General features: G+C 25.3%; 1 protein-coding gene across 1 annotated transcript in view; it reads right to left on the bottom strand.

Annotated features, from left to right (window-relative positions):
- The window catches only part of LOC100197638 (PAN2-PAN3 deadenylation complex catalytic subunit PAN2), a 94,229-nt gene that overhangs the window by 45,643 nt on the left and 31,829 nt on the right, over positions 1–16,757 (bottom strand). The window contains exons 7-15 of the mRNA XM_065792062.1: positions 13,656–13,724; positions 13,419–13,557; positions 13,239–13,321; positions 8,904–8,977; positions 7,298–7,348; positions 7,113–7,209; positions 5,461–5,521; positions 5,116–5,273; positions 937–1,065 (exon numbers count right to left, since the gene is read on the bottom strand). Coding sequence (XP_065648134.1) covers positions 937–1,065; positions 5,116–5,273; positions 5,461–5,521; positions 7,113–7,209; positions 7,298–7,348; positions 8,904–8,977; positions 13,239–13,321; positions 13,419–13,557; positions 13,656–13,724 — 861 coding nt within the window. The remainder of the gene's footprint in view (positions 1–936; positions 1,066–5,115; positions 5,274–5,460; positions 5,522–7,112; positions 7,210–7,297; positions 7,349–8,903; positions 8,978–13,238; positions 13,322–13,418; positions 13,558–13,655; positions 13,725–16,757) is intronic.

The raw sequence follows: 16,757 nt of genomic DNA, 5'->3' as shown, positions 1-16,757 counted from the left end.
ATTTCTTTCTTTATGTTTATGTTTTAGGTTGTCAGTGATGAGTTGATATTCCAAGCCCTTGATAAAAAGAACCTGCACATTTTACATTGTTATGGTTTTATGTACACATAAAAACTCATAAAAATGATTTTTGAGTAGTGACATCATTCTTGTCTTTACAACAATAAACTTATTAGCTACTTATATTTATAACAGTTTTATATTTAAAACTTTATAAATTCACACTTTGTGTAAACTTTCATTGATCGTTTGATGAAGTTTGTCCTGGATTAGTTAAGTGGTTTGACTGTATATATGTTATTTTTGCAAGTTGCTTAGAAGCTAAAAGTCAGGAAATATATGTGTGGGTTCTTCATCCTTATTATGGTGTGTGCATAAAAATTTACAATAATTTAAACAATCTTTCATTGTAATTACAGACACAAAATATTTTCTAATTTTCTTTTTTTTATAGCTGACCAGATCGCTTTAAAACTTTGTTTTAAAATCTTATGTTGCTGAAATTTCCTGATTTGGCCTCCATGTAAGGACAGATGACAAGATGCTACTGCAGGTGTATTGCTGAGACTGGCAAGTCAAATAAATCTTTAAAATAAAGCAATAATCCAAACTATTAGTATGTTAAAAAGTTCAAATGTCATTTCGACAAAAAAACAAACATATCTTATATATAATGCTAATTTATAAACAAAATTAGGAAATAAAACAAAATAAAACAAAATGCAATGTGTGATATAAAAAGAAAAAAATCTTTTACTTTTTATTTTGTACACATTAAAATTATGAAAATTATAAAAAAGAATAAAAATATTATAATTTCTGAATTTCATTAAAATTCTTAAACTCTAAATTTTTTTAATTTTTAAAGAACAAAACAATTATAAAAAATCTTGCAACATCTAAAAAAAAATTAAAAAAACTTAAAAAAATTGAAACCTGGCATGTTTGACCATCAGCAACATCAAGCATGTAAAACAAGAACCCTAACTCACAAGCGATACAAAACTCTCTTTGACAAAGATGATTATGCATTGAAACACGCAAAACATCAAGAAAGTAAAAAACCTATATACAAAAATACATACATGCATACATAACTACATTTATATATATATATATATATATATATATATATATATATATATATATATATATATATATATATATATATATTCAGAGACTTACAATTAAGCTACATTTTATTGTCGTCGAAAAAGGAAAACATTTAAATTAATGCAGAAGTACATTAAATTTTATGATTTTTTTAAAAAACACAAAAATAATAACTAAAAAGTTTTTTTTAATTAATAGTGTTTTTGTTTATTAAAATATATTTTTCAAACATGCGCGGAGTGTTGCTACATCGACTATCTTTTAGCCTGCTGCAACAAGGAAGTGCTGCTACATTGACTATATTATAGCCTGACTTGCAACAAAGTGCCACTACATTGACTGAGGGTTTGGTTTGGGGAAGCAATCAATCATTTAAGAAAAAGAAATTATTTATTTAAGTTTCTAAACTTTTTCTGGTCTGGTTTATTAGCGCTCTCTTTAAAACTACAGTTTATGGAAGAAACTTTTCGACTACCATGCAAGACTATAAATATATATATATATATATATATATATATATATATATATATATATATATATATATTTATATATATACATATATATATATATATATATATATATAAATTTAAACAACTTTAAAATGCATTCCACAAAATAGAGTGCTCAATGTTCTTAAAAGAACAGAGCAATTATAAATTAGTAGAAAATCACTTAACAAAAAGTTTTTCATTTAACACTGTGTTTCATCAATAAAGCTGATCAGAAATGAATGATCAAATTAATAAAACTTTAATTAATACTAAAAATTAAATTGCAGGAAGTTGTAAATGTCTTAACTACTGTAAATTTTCACACATTTGTGGAATTTGCTGACACTATTATAAAAAGAATTCTTTAGAAATAATTACTTATGCTTTTTAAAAAAAATATTTTTTAAAAAAGGGGATTTAACGTAACTATTATTTGAGCTTATTTATTTTTATAGACTTTTAGGGGAAATTTGTTTTCGTGCCTACATTTAGAAATTAATTCTGATTTTTTGTTTAACAAGCATTCTTGGTTTACATGTGTAATTATTTCAAATTTTTCTTGTAGGCATATTATGCATTTTTTGGAAATATTGTTACATGCAGGTGCTGTTTTAAGGATGGACCAATTCAGTATAAAATCATAAATATTTTTATCTTTTAATTCCCATATATATTTTGAAAGTATGGTGTCTTTTGAATACTTTTTATTTTTAAAAGATTGCTTATGATGGCAAAATGTTTTTCCATTCACCCTCTGTTATGCCAATATCTTGTTTATCAGGTACATTCTTAGAGGAAACAACACATTTATAAACCACATTTTTTGATAAACAACTTCCACTCATTGGACAATTGTTTTTTTGGTTACAATTACATTTTTCTGTAGTTTTTTCATATAGGGTTTCTTTTTGTTTAACAAAACATTATTGTGATCTTTTAGAACTCTTTCCATATTTTTTATACAACTGTAGCTAACTTTAATTGTATTTTGATGAAAAATTTTATGTAATTTACTAGAAGCCAGGAAATGTTTATTGACCAATTTTAAAAACACTTTTCCTATGTTAGTGGAAACATTTTTGCTATATGATGGGTTGAACCAAATTACATTTCTAATTCTATTTCGCTTTTTTGTATTCTTTTCTTCAGGGTCAATATTTAGTTAGTCAAAATTTTCAAAACCACTTTTTTTAAGGGCATCTTCAAATATTCGTTTAGAGGAATTGAATACATTTTCATTAGAGGAGTTTTGGTTTAGCCTTTTATTAATTGAAATCGGGATTTGTTTTAGAATTTGGGGTAGATGTTTCAAGTTAATATTAATATACAATAATTCATCGTTTGGTTTTTTGAAAGGCTTATATGAATTTTCAGAGAGGTTAAATGTGACATCAAGAAAATTCACAATTTTTAAATTTATGTTTATTTTGATTTGAAAACCAATATTTTTTTAAAAAAAAAAAAAAAAAAAAAGCTAGCAATCTTTGATTAAGAAATTTATCAAAACCAAAAAATAATTGCTATTTTTAATAGTACTTTATATGATTTATTTTGTAAAATTAATTTATATTTGTAGTGCTATTTTACATCTGATAACAATCTATTCTAATCAGATCTAGATCTTCAGAATACAACAAAAAATACAGAAGGCTACTTTTACGTATATTTTATATGGAATGACTTCTAAAAAAAAATTTAATCAAATTAATTTGATTACTTTTCCCATACAAAAAGTTCAAGTTAACCAAAGAAATTTGTTGTAGGGGGATGAAAAAATGGTTTTACATAAAGTTTGAGTTATTTGAGGTTCAACTTAACCGGAGAACTTTAATAGTAAACAATTAGATAATTTTAAGGGACCAAATGAAGCAATCTGAGGTAAAAAAAAAAGTTCAAGTTAACCAGTATTCGACTTACTGGGAATCAACTGTGTATATATATATACATATATATATATATATATATATATATATATATATATATATATATATATATATATATATATATATATATATATATATATATATATATATATATATATTTATATATGTATATATATATATATACATATATATAGCATAAAAGAATAGTTATATAAAAAAGATACAATTATGCTAAATGAAAAAGCCATACAAAATCATACATTTGATTTGATGGAAAAAGAGATTATGCTTTGTTTGAGCAGTATCATGGTAGTATTGATAAAAAAAAACAAGATGTAATGGGACAGTGGCTCAAGCTTGGCAGGTAAAACATTTATTACTACATTGACAAAATGTTATTTGGACCTTGTAAGGGAGAAAGGGAAGATTTTTTATTACTTGTTCAGCCAAAGATATATAACCTTAATAATCCCAACACATTTTTTAATTCCATTTTGTATTATATTCCATTTTACAGACAATGATCAAGAAAAAGGTAAGACTATCAGAAAGATTATTTTAAAAATAAATTTAATAAAATTTAATAACAAATTTTATAAAAAATTAATAAAAGTATTAGTTTTGTTATATGAATTAAAACAGGATGGAACCTTGATGATTACAATTGTCAAAGAAAAAAAAAAAAAAAAGAATGGATGATGAGCAACATCCTATGTTACTCATCATCAATTGCCAAACTAAGGATGAAATTTGCAGTATCCCAAAGGCTATTGGAAGATAAGACAAGTGTCGTCTATTAAGGACAACTTAAATACTGAGGTTATAAAAAAATAATTTAAAAAGATTTCCAGATTTCACATTATATGAAGAGTGGTAATGTAGAAGACCAACATGCTAGACGTTATTAAAGACCTTTAATTTATTAAGGGCATTAGCTTTTGCCTCATTTTTATCTAATGAGCAATAGAACCTTACTGTTATTTTAACTAACAAGTCAGCCATAAATGAAAAGGCAAACTCTTGTGGTTATAACCCTCTCTCAACTCTATAATTCTGAAACACGAACCTTGACAAACAAGGCCGCTGCACGGAGAAACAAGTTGAGCGTGGTACTACTAGGGACGTGGTGGGGATCGAACTCGAAACCTCTCACTTATAAAGCGAGCTCTCTACCATGACACCACTATTGCAATTACTTTGCAAGTTCTCCCTTAATCAGTTGATGTATGCACTGAAGCCCTCACAGCTCCCAGAATCAATATAACACCGGGTTGCCAATCTAAATGTGCTTTTAATGTTTTATATATATATATATATATATATATATATATATATATATATATATATATATATATATATATATATATGTATATATGTATATATATATATATGTATATATGTATATATGTATATATGTATATATGTATATATGTATACACATATATATATATTATTTGAGTATATGTACTAATGAATATATATAGATATGTATACATAGGATATATACTACACTAGGAATATATTATACTATATATATATATATATTATATTATATACTAGGATCCATAGGAATATATACTACACTATACATTAATGTAGTATACTAAAATTTACTCAAGTGAACTAACTTGTAACATGGCATTGCAGTACGCATTTGGTATATGTATTTCCAAGCCACTAAATGGAGTTTGATTATAATGTTTAAAATTAAAGTCTTCAACACCATATTTTGAATATTTTATATCTACTTTTTGATAAATTTTTGGTATGACACACTTTCCTCCATCTAAAACGTTAATTGAATATACTGTGAATAAAGTCAGAAAAAAAAAATATATGTATAAAACTTTTATAAAATATTTTTAGTAAACTATTTTTTAATATTATATTTAGTTGTTAAGAAATATTCAAGTTCTATATAATCTTCTGATAAAGAACTTAAATGTATCAAACAAATACCAAAATCTTATAACCTCTGCTCATAGGTGATTCTGGATACTTTGATCCATTGTCCAAATCAAGAATATAAGCAACCTTTAAAAATCAAGAAAATAAGCAACCTTTAAATATTATAAATAATCTTTTTTAACAATAAATTATAAACATTAAAAAAAATTACAGTAGCTCATAAACGCTTTTTATTTCAATATTTTATTTTTTCATTTCAATACTTTTTACAAAATTTTTACAAAATTTTAAAACTTTTATAAAAATATAAATGTTCATAAAAACTATAAGCATTTTGTAAAAAGTATTGAATAGTTTAACAATTGTACAAGTAGTTGTTGGCATGGTAACTGTTTAACTTTCATTTTAATTTACAGTTAAAAAGTCTAAACCATGAAATAAAATTTAAATACAAATTCAGTTATACTAATGTTGCTTCAAGTTCAAAAATAAATCCAAGGAAAGTTTGTGAAAATAGTGTTAGAAAAAATTGTTATATAGTTATGAATAATAAATTTTTTTTAGCATTTAAAAAATTTAAAGCTTACAAAAATTTGGACTAATACTGAATTTGGAAAGGAATAGCTGGAGAAAAAATCAATAAACTTTATTTAAAATCAATTAAAACAAGAGATCTGAGGTTTTATGCTAAAACTAGATAAGCAACATTGGTAAGAAAGGTGAACTTCATGCTCATCCACAATGCTCTGTATAAACTTATATTAAATCACATATAACCATAAACCGTTATCAACCATTAAAAAAAACCTTAACCATTGAAAAAAAGATTTTAAAAATGAAATAAAATAAAAATTTAATAAAATAAAAAATAGAAATTTTTAAAAATTTCTTTTTTATAATTGCATTCAATACGGGAGTATTGAATGCAATTATAAAAAAGAAAAATTTAAGTTAAAAGTGAAAGAATTGGAGAAAGAAAAAAAAGATATAGTCAAAAAAAAAATATCAAGAATAATAAACCAACACATGAAAAAGTTTAATATATATATATATATATATATATATATATATTTAGAGTGTATTTCTATCATACCTCAAAGGACTTATTCATCATATTAATACCAAACTAGTACAACAAATTGTCACAGAGCTATATGTTATTGAAAGATATTCTCTTACTAAGCAAAACAAATTTAAATTACTAATAAGAAAAAATATAAAGAATATGATATGAATGCAGTGATTAATTTATGATGTGTCTGCAACCATGTTGAACCCATAGAGCTATAAAAATTATTATCTACAATTTGAAAGTTCTAATAATATGACAAATAAAAAATGACACATGACACATAAAATAGCTGTTTCTTAATACATCAAGAGCATATATAAAATATTGGCTCAAGAGAACTTGTTGCGTGAAACTCAAACATTTAAAAATATTTCAAACATATCAAGTTTTTTGATATATGTAATATGAAAAACTTTTTAAACCGATTTTTTAATCCAACTTTTCTGAATTTAAATCAATGCTGAAAAATGTTTAGCAAAATATTGTTGGGGTCAATATTAAAATTGAAGCTGGTGATTAAACAAAAATAAACAATAAAATTTAAAAGAAAAAAGATTTATGTAAAACAAAAAAACAAAAGATTTTTATTCAAATGGTTACCTGTTTACTCAGTTACTTAGTAACTCACTTAGATTACTTAGTTACCTGGTTTCTTAATTTTGTTTTGGGATTGGGTGCATAACCAACAAACTGCCGCATGGTGACATTTTTTAAAATTTCAGGATCTAGTGGAGGAGTTGGTCTATAATTGTGCACACATATACTCGTGATTATAAACAACATTGAAAAAATAATAGAAATGAATATAATTTTAAAAATAAACTCCACACCTATCAACTCTTTTGATCAAATGTTCTGGCCAATCAGACAGCAATGGCTCTCTAGAAAAAGTTACTATGAAGTAAAAAAATCTTATTAAATAATTCTTTTAACTTCATTTCAAAATTTTCAATATCTAATGCAAACTTCCTTAGTTTTATGCCTTTTATAGTTAAAGCTAATATGGATGCAACTAATAAAGCCATGGGTGCAATATATATATATATATATATATATATATATATATATATATATATATATATATATATATATATATATATATATATATATATATACACTAAAAATTAAAGGTAGAAATTTTTAGTTAAGGTAGGATATGTGATATACCCTTAGTAAGGTATAAATTTCTACCTTATAAGGTAGAAAATTATACCTTTAAGTTAGAAAACTGTATGAGAAAAAATTGTTTTTAATATAATTTTCTACCCTAAAAGGTAGAAAATTATACCTTACTAAGGGTATATCGCATATCCTACCCTAAGGTAGGCATTTCTACCTTTTTTTTTTTAGTGTATATATATGTATATATATATATATATATATATATATATATATATATATATATATATATATATATATATATATATATATATATATATATATATATATATATATATATATATATATAACTTGGTACAACAGAGCAATTACTATATATGTAAAATATACTAAAGTTTTAAATCTGAAAAGTATAGTAAAGTATAATTTAAAAAAAGCTATTTTTGCTATTTTTGTTATCATAATAAAAATATTATTTTTTAAATTACTAATTAAGCATAATAACTACCCTTTTCAACTTGCTATTAAAAGTTTTTTTCTTGTGGAGATGATTTTGTTTGTTTAAATTATACAAACAGTTCAAATTACTTTAAAAGTTGTAATTAAAGGAAATCTTCCTTATAATTGGTTTTGTGTTGAAGGTCCTTGTAGTTTTACACTGTGATATGCTTTTTCTATAATATTAAATAATTCACACCATATCAACTTGTTTCTCCGTGCAGCGGCCTTGTTCGTCAAGGTTCGTGTTTTGAAGCTATAGAGTTGAGAGCGGGTTATAACCACTAATAAGTAGCCTCCTCATCTGTAGTGGCCTTGAGGAGGGGAATAACAAAAAAAAAAATCTTTAGTTCTGTTAAACACTTTTTACTTCTTGTAGTCAGATATGAAAACAAATATTTTTTAAAAAGATTGGAAGGGATGTTCTTTTTTAAATATGTATGAAATCAAAGTAGTCATTTGGTTTCTTTTGGTCAGCTTTTATAACATATGCTTTTATATTATTGCTGTTTTTTAAGAATAATAGATGTCTCAAATATTAATAATATTTTAGGTTTTACATCTTTCATAAATTTCATTAAATTCGCCGAGGTCAATTAAACTATGCATTTCATTTAAAGAATTTTTAAACATGATTATATCCTAATATTTTGGCTAGATTATAGAACCATTAATTTATTTATAATAAAACTGATGTCTAAAAATGAAAAAACTAATTAATTAACACATTTTTATTAAACTATTATTTAAAAAAACAAAAATCAACTTACGAGTATTTATCATATATAAAAAACAAAAATAAACTTTATATCAACTTACGAGCACTCAGGCATCTGTATTGAAGTTAAAGGGACAGACCAATCATCAATAGTAAAAGATTCAAGAGGCTCTATCTAAAAAACCTTCACAAAGTTAAATTGTACATTTTTGATAAATATGAAACCCAGGTTGACATATCTCAATAAACTTGGATTTTATATTTAGCCCACCTTACACAAAATATATATATATATATATATATATATATATATATATATATATATATATATATATATATATATGTATACCTTACACAAACACACACACAAACACACACAGAGATATATATATATATATATATATATATATATATATATATATATATATATGTATACCTTACACAAACACACACACACAAACACACACACAGATATATATATATATATATATATATATATATATATATATATATATATATATATATATATATATATATATATATATATATATATATATAGTATATATATATATATATGTATATATATACATATATATAGTAGAAAGTAAAACTACTAAATATATATATATATTTATATATATACATACATAAATATATATATATATACATATATATATACATATATATATACACATATATATATACATATATATACATATATATATATATATATATATATATATATATATATATATATATATATATATATATATATATATATATATATATATATATATATATGTTGTTTGACTTCAGCTGATAACTATCCTCGGTTAGCTTTTGTGATATCAAACAGTTCATCTAATGCGTTATATTTTCATTCATCATAAGTTTTCAACACACATGAAAGTTTTTCTTGTATTACTTGATCGGATACATGAAGAAAATTGATTTATTCTTCTGCTTTTATTCTAAAACTTCAAACTTCTTTATAAATGTTCACTCTTCTTTCCTTTCATCCTTTAATTTCAGCTCCAAGAAACTGGTATTGCCCAACTACTTGCCTTTTGAGCGGTATTCTGCATTTTTCTTTGAGTGAAAATTTGTGCGCCCTTTCTTTTATGCGACTGCTGAAATTTCGTCAGATTTTTGGCACAAATGTTCATGTTCTTCTCTACAGTCCTAAAAACTTTCTGGTATGACATTGTCTATAAATTTACATTAGTTCTAAAGATAAAAATTAAAAGTAAATAAATATATACTTATTGCATTCACTGTTATATGCAATTTATATAAATTAAGCAATGCACATATTTTTACATATTTCAGTAAAGCAGGTGCATAAGCCTAGTAACAGCATTTGATAACCACCAAATAATATCTGCTTAATTGATTTGTCAGTCCCAATTAAAAGGTTATTTCTGTCACATCTCTAGTGTTCTACATTCTACACAAATTTAGAACTGCCTACAAAGTTCAATGACCTGCTGCATTACATAAAGTCATAACATTACCATGGCTACAATTTCTAAGCAGCTGTGGCGTAGTGGTAGTGTACTTGCCTCAGAAACAAAGAATCCGTGGTTCAAACCCCACTTCTTATTGGTTAGGAAGGAAGCGTGAACTTCCTATTAAATGCTCTTCCGCGGTGCTCTGTGATAAGATCATAAGGACTTCTTGGGGCACCTAAAGATAATTTCAAAAAAAAAAAAAAAAAAAACGCACTAGTTTTAATAATATTGCTAATAGGTAGCAATATTCAATTGTATTCTATGCCAATACCTAGTTTTTAATTAGGGGTGACTTTTTTGAAAATCTAGTGGAGCTGAATATATAAATATACATACATATATATATATATATATATATATATATATATATATATATATATATATATATATATATATATATATATATATATATATATACATATAATTTTATTTTTATCCATTTATTTAACAATAAAATTAAAAATCAAAAATTTAATTATAATTTACAAAATAAGGTTCGGTGTCACTCATATAGTTAAAAACTAGTCAATGGAGTGACAACTTAATAAAATAAACAAGTAAAATAAAATAAATATTAGGACACGGAAATAAAAAAGAGAGTAAACTACAATAATACAAGTAATAAAAAAAAGGTAATAGGAACAATAGTATTAAAAAAATTGGAATAAGAACAAAAATATTAAAGGAGTAAGACTAACAACAATGAAAAAAAAGAGAGAGAGAAAAAAAAAAGAATAAACAAATGAGATAAGATGAGTGAGAAAAAAATAAGAAAACACATAACACATAACATAACTTAAACAACATATGTTCAAATAGAGTGGGAGAAAAAAATTTCCATAAAAAAAATATAAAAAAGCAAAATAAAGGCAAACTTAAATCAAAAAAATATATACATACACTACATACGATATTAAACCTGATATTATCTATATAAATAAAAAATAAAAAAAATAAATACATTTAACATTATTTATATACATAAATATACGACATAAACAACGTACAATTTTTATTAAAAGTTCTTTTTCTTTACTTTTCATAAAATATTGGGTAGAAAAAATTTTAGCTCTTTTTTATAATTTTCCATTTTCAAAGTTTTTTTTCTTTTAAATTTTTATTTGTTTTATTTTTTTTTTCTTGTTTTTATTTTTATTTATTTAAATCCTTTAGTTTTGTTTTTGTTCTTATTTTCTTAAACCTTTATTATTATAATGTTTTTTGATTCATAAAACTTTTTTTTTAACTTTTCACCGTTAAATAAACAATTCCTCTATTGTGATATCGATATCTTTATTATGTAAAATATCTCTATTATGTAAATTATCTCTATAATGTAAAATATATCTACTATGTAAAATATCTCTACTTTGTAAAATATCTCTAATATGTAAAAGTCAGAAGTTCCATAGCCCAAGGTTGATAGAGGTGAATGAAAGAAATTTTCCTTGTTAGATTAAAGAACATCAATCTGTTGTTCAAGACTATTAGTTCAGATATGAACAATAATAATAAAAAAGTTAAAGTTTTTGTGTCACTTCTTTCCTTATTTGCAGATCATTTTTTGCAGATCACAAGCAGTAAAAATCAAAAGCAAAACCTTATGACTATTTATAGTGAATTAGGGTTTTTAATTGAACATTTTGATGAAATGTTTTCTTATAATAAATGGTTTGGACCACTTGGAAACATAAAATGGCAACTGAGAAATCAATAGAAATTTTATTAAGATAAAATAAAATTCTCTTTGGATTTATCTTAGTCAAAAGATTAATAAAGCTTTAATAAATAGTTATGAATTTTATTTAATTTTAAAATTAAAGTTAAATCAAGTTGGGTTGAAGTAGATGTATTGTATCAACTAGAACTATTCAAAACTCAGAGTTAAAATGTTGTAGATATCTTTGCACCAGCAGTTAGCATGGTATTCACATTTTAAAGCAATTTTACAAACTATGCATTGCACCAAAAATGCAGAGGAAGGAAAAGAAGCTGATTGAATTTAAGATAGTAAGAGATGAGGTAACTCAAGTTGAAAATGGTAATCTCAGAGTAAGGAGAAAACCAAAAATGAAATCCTAATGCTAAAACAGCAATCAGACCTTATAATATGGAACTTAAGTGTACTTGTGCCTCCACTTACCTCGACTCCTATCTCAGCCACAACCAAAGAGTTTGTAAACTGCCCAATGGAAGTTCCAGACGGGATTTCTCATACACAGTCAGTTAAAAGATGCATCAAGTTGTTAACTGAAGGTGCAATCCATGTTTACACATATGCAAAAATATAAAAATTAAATTTTATCTTTGCACTGCACATCGGTGGTGCAGTGCAAAGATAAAATTTAATTAAAAATATATAAAAATAATAAATCGCCTTCTCTCTTTTTAGAGTAGCAATTTAAAAAAATAGCGATATATTGATAGCGATATATTAATGTTTTAAAAACTCATTTTTATCATTATTATTTTTATTTAAAATAATGCATTACAATATTACTTAATTTAACATTAATAAATAATACTTTTTAAAATAATATTAGTATAGTAGTATAGTTTTAATGCTGTAGTTGTTACATCAGGGAGTGTGAATTGCATACTTTTACAGTTTCAAGATTAAATAGAAGTTTTTTTCAATTCATGTAATTTTTCACTTTTGTAACATAAACAAACCTGATCATTTTAATGGAACAAAATACTTATTCAGTCTAAAATACTGTAAGTCTAAAAAAAAAATTTAAAAAAATATTTAAAAAAAAAAAATTTTCTTCAGATTTCTGATTAAGACTAAATTTATTCCAACATAACTTTAAAAAGCTATATCACAACCTTTTTTCCTTTCCGTTTAAAAGAAAAAAATCATATTTTTTAACATAAAGAAGTGTTCAACTGAGGTGGAATATAAATACAACTATGTAAACTTACTTCATCAGGAAAGACAGAAAGTTGATTGCTATGATTAAATAAGACGCCATCTTCTGCTCTGTTACCCCACAAATGAACATATCCTTGAACATAAAACAATAAAACTTTTATGTTTTGAAATTCTAAGTAAAGATAAACGAATCAAAACCAGTTTCTTTTTAATTATGTAAAAAATATTACCTGCAGCATCACCAAAACCAATCCCCTGGTATGTATCTGATACACAACAAGAGGTGATTGGCACATCTCCAATGTTTACAGTGTACAAATATTGATCTAAAGTCAAACTGTCTGGTTGACATAATATGAATTGACCAATCTAAAATGGCAAACTGATTTTAATTCCAATACAAATTTTGATGATTTTTAATTCTTTATCTTTGAATTTATATTTGAATTCAAATTTTCACTTCATACCTGAGAAACTAAAAGACATCTGAGAGTGTAAGTAGGCATAAACCTCACAAATGAAGGTTCTATTGGAACCTATAAATGATGTTATATTTAATTTAAAATCAACACATATGTGCATATATATATATTTATATATATATATATATATATATATATATATATATATATATATATATATATATATATATATATATATATATATATAATATATATATATATATATATATATATATATATATATATGTATATATGTATATATGTTTATATGTATATATGTATATATGTTTATATGTATATATGTATATATGTATATATGTATATATGTAACACACACACAAATATAAAATCCATAAAGTTTAGACAAAGGTTTTACTATATTTTGTTAACATAAAAAAAATTAAACATTATTATATATATATATATATATATATATATATATATATATATATATATATATATATATCTATATATATCAACTTTCAGAATTAGGGTTGGCATTCGACAATGCTGACCTAACTGCTGACCAAGAAGTGTTTGAGGTCGACAAAAAATCCCCAAATTCGCTTTTATGTTTTTTGGTCAAACCTTTGTTTTACATTTCTGTCGACCTGATGCCAACCTCACACAGATTAAGGTCAGCAAATTATTATGTGTGTATATATATATATATATATATATATATATATATATATATATATATATATATATATATATATATATATATATATATATATATATATATATATATATGTATATATATATATATATATATATGTATATATATACATATATATATATATATATACCCTAGCCCTGAGGTAATGTTCTACTTATTTCAGTTGATATATACACTTTTCAATTTTGAATGTGCACACAATTTATTCCTATTCTATAAAATCCCTGTATTACATACTGGCATTTACATACTTTGTATTAATTAAAACACAAAAAACCATCATCACCAAGTACTCTAAACCTATCATTCACTAATATTTGCGGTCTTTGAAGTAACTTTTCTTCCGTTGAGTCTCATCTCTTGCAAAGTTTACCAGACCTACTTGTTCTTTGTGAGACTAATTTGAATTCAGCTGTCTGATCTTGTGATTTCAGTGTTAATGGTTATCTTTCTTTAACTCGTAAAGACTCCAATAGTCACATCCTTGGCCTGGGCATTTATATTTGGTGGCATTTACATTAGGTGCTTCTGATCATCGTTTGGTCTTATTCATTATCTCATACTTCATCATCAGAATTCCCCCATCATCGTACCTCTTACAACTACCTTATAGCTGACTGGGGCTTTTTCTGTGATTTTCTTTGTGATGGCTCTTGGGAAGGAATCTTTTGTCTTTCTCCTGACAAATGTGCTTCTTACATAACTTCTTGGGTTCAGGCTGGCATGGAACATTTTATACCCTCTTGACAATTCCAAGTCAAGCCTTACTCTTCTCCATGGTTTTCTTCACAGTGTGCTGCTGCAATTTCTAATAGAAACCATTACTTCCATATCTATCAGCAAAACAATTCTCCAGAAAACAGACGTCTGTTTACTATTGCTAGAAACCATTGTAAAAAGATTTTGTCTAATGCCGAAGCCCGCTAGTCTCAGGCCATGAAATCTCCTATTTCATCTCAAAAATTAGGCTCTCATGACTTCTGGAAAATCTTTAACATTATCAATAATAAAGGCAAATCTGTTATTCCACCTCTTTTGTATGGTCCAGATTTTGCCACCTCACCTAAAGACAAAACTGAATTGTTTGCTAAGAACTTTTCACTAATGTCATCTCTCGATTCTACTAGTTGCGTTCTACCTGATATAGCCGACAAACAGATTGATCCATTGCTTGACATTCATATTACTCCAGCTTCTTCATGTAAAGTGATTTCCTGCTTAGAATCTTCTACAACTTGTGGCCCGGACAACATACTTGTTATAATCTTGCAGAAGTGTTCTCCGGAGCTGTTGTCTATACTTTCAAAACTATTCAACTATTTATTTATTATCTCATTCTTCTTCATTATTTCATTGTTTTTGGTACTTTAGTCATTTTTAACACCATCCATGCGCAATATGGCACTGTTAGTACTCTGATATTTTACAACTGTTAATGGAATCAGCCTCTCTGAGAGCTACCACAGAATTCAGAAAACCCGATTACCAGCCGGTCTCAGAACCATAAAACTGAGTTTTAGAGCTGTACCCTCATTAGGAGATAGTAGAATGAGTTGCCTAGTCATAAAAACAGAGACATAAGCCAAACCCATGCATTGAGTCAAGAAGATCCAGCATTCAACATCCTAAACTGGAAACAATGTATTAAAAATACATCTGCACCAGCCTAATAGATGAGAAAGGGGTGCGGGGCTGGCTAACAGATAGGATCTGTTTACCTCTTAAGACTTTGGCTAGGAGGTCTTCTAAAAGACAGTAGCCAGTTGCATTTAACATCTGCCCAAGATAAGTATTTTTATGGAGACACCATCTCTAGCCTTTACTCAACCAAAAGCCCCAAGGCAGTGGGTGTTTTAAATCGGAGTTGGCTTCTCATAGCCTTTGCCTAAAAAAGTGCATCCTACAAGGCAGCAGGACATGAAGCAGGCTGTACTGGGTTACCTGATCTATGGTTATTACTCTTTACTGGTAAACTTAAAAGCTGGTAAAACCTTGACCCTACTAGAAACTGTTACTGCAAAATTAACAATCAAAAATATTAACCACAAAATAAATAAACCACAAAATTTTTTATTTTTCTAAAACCTTTTTTTTTATGACATTAAAAAATGCATTTTTAAGTTGGTGTAATATATATTGAAACTATACAATAAGAATACCTTATATTTACTTTTCCACTACTCTCACAAAAACACTCAAAATTTGATAAAAAATCTAAACTTTTGCCTATTTTGACCCTAAAGGAACACATTTGATTCATCATAAACAACAAATAAATAAAAAAAGAAAAAGCCTAGCTAACATATAAACCTAGTTTCATATTTATATAAATTAATGACCTATTTTGACAAAGCCTAATATACATATATATTTGCAGATTTAGTTATGCATGATATGTCGATGATGGCGCCATGTTGAAACTATCTTAT

This window comes from Hydra vulgaris, chromosome 03, assembly GCF_038396675.1.
Source record: "Hydra vulgaris chromosome 03, alternate assembly HydraT2T_AEP".
Lineage (NCBI taxonomy): Eukaryota > Metazoa > Cnidaria > Hydrozoa > Anthoathecata > Hydridae > Hydra > Hydra vulgaris.
This window is presented reverse-complemented; position numbering and strand designations above follow the sequence as displayed.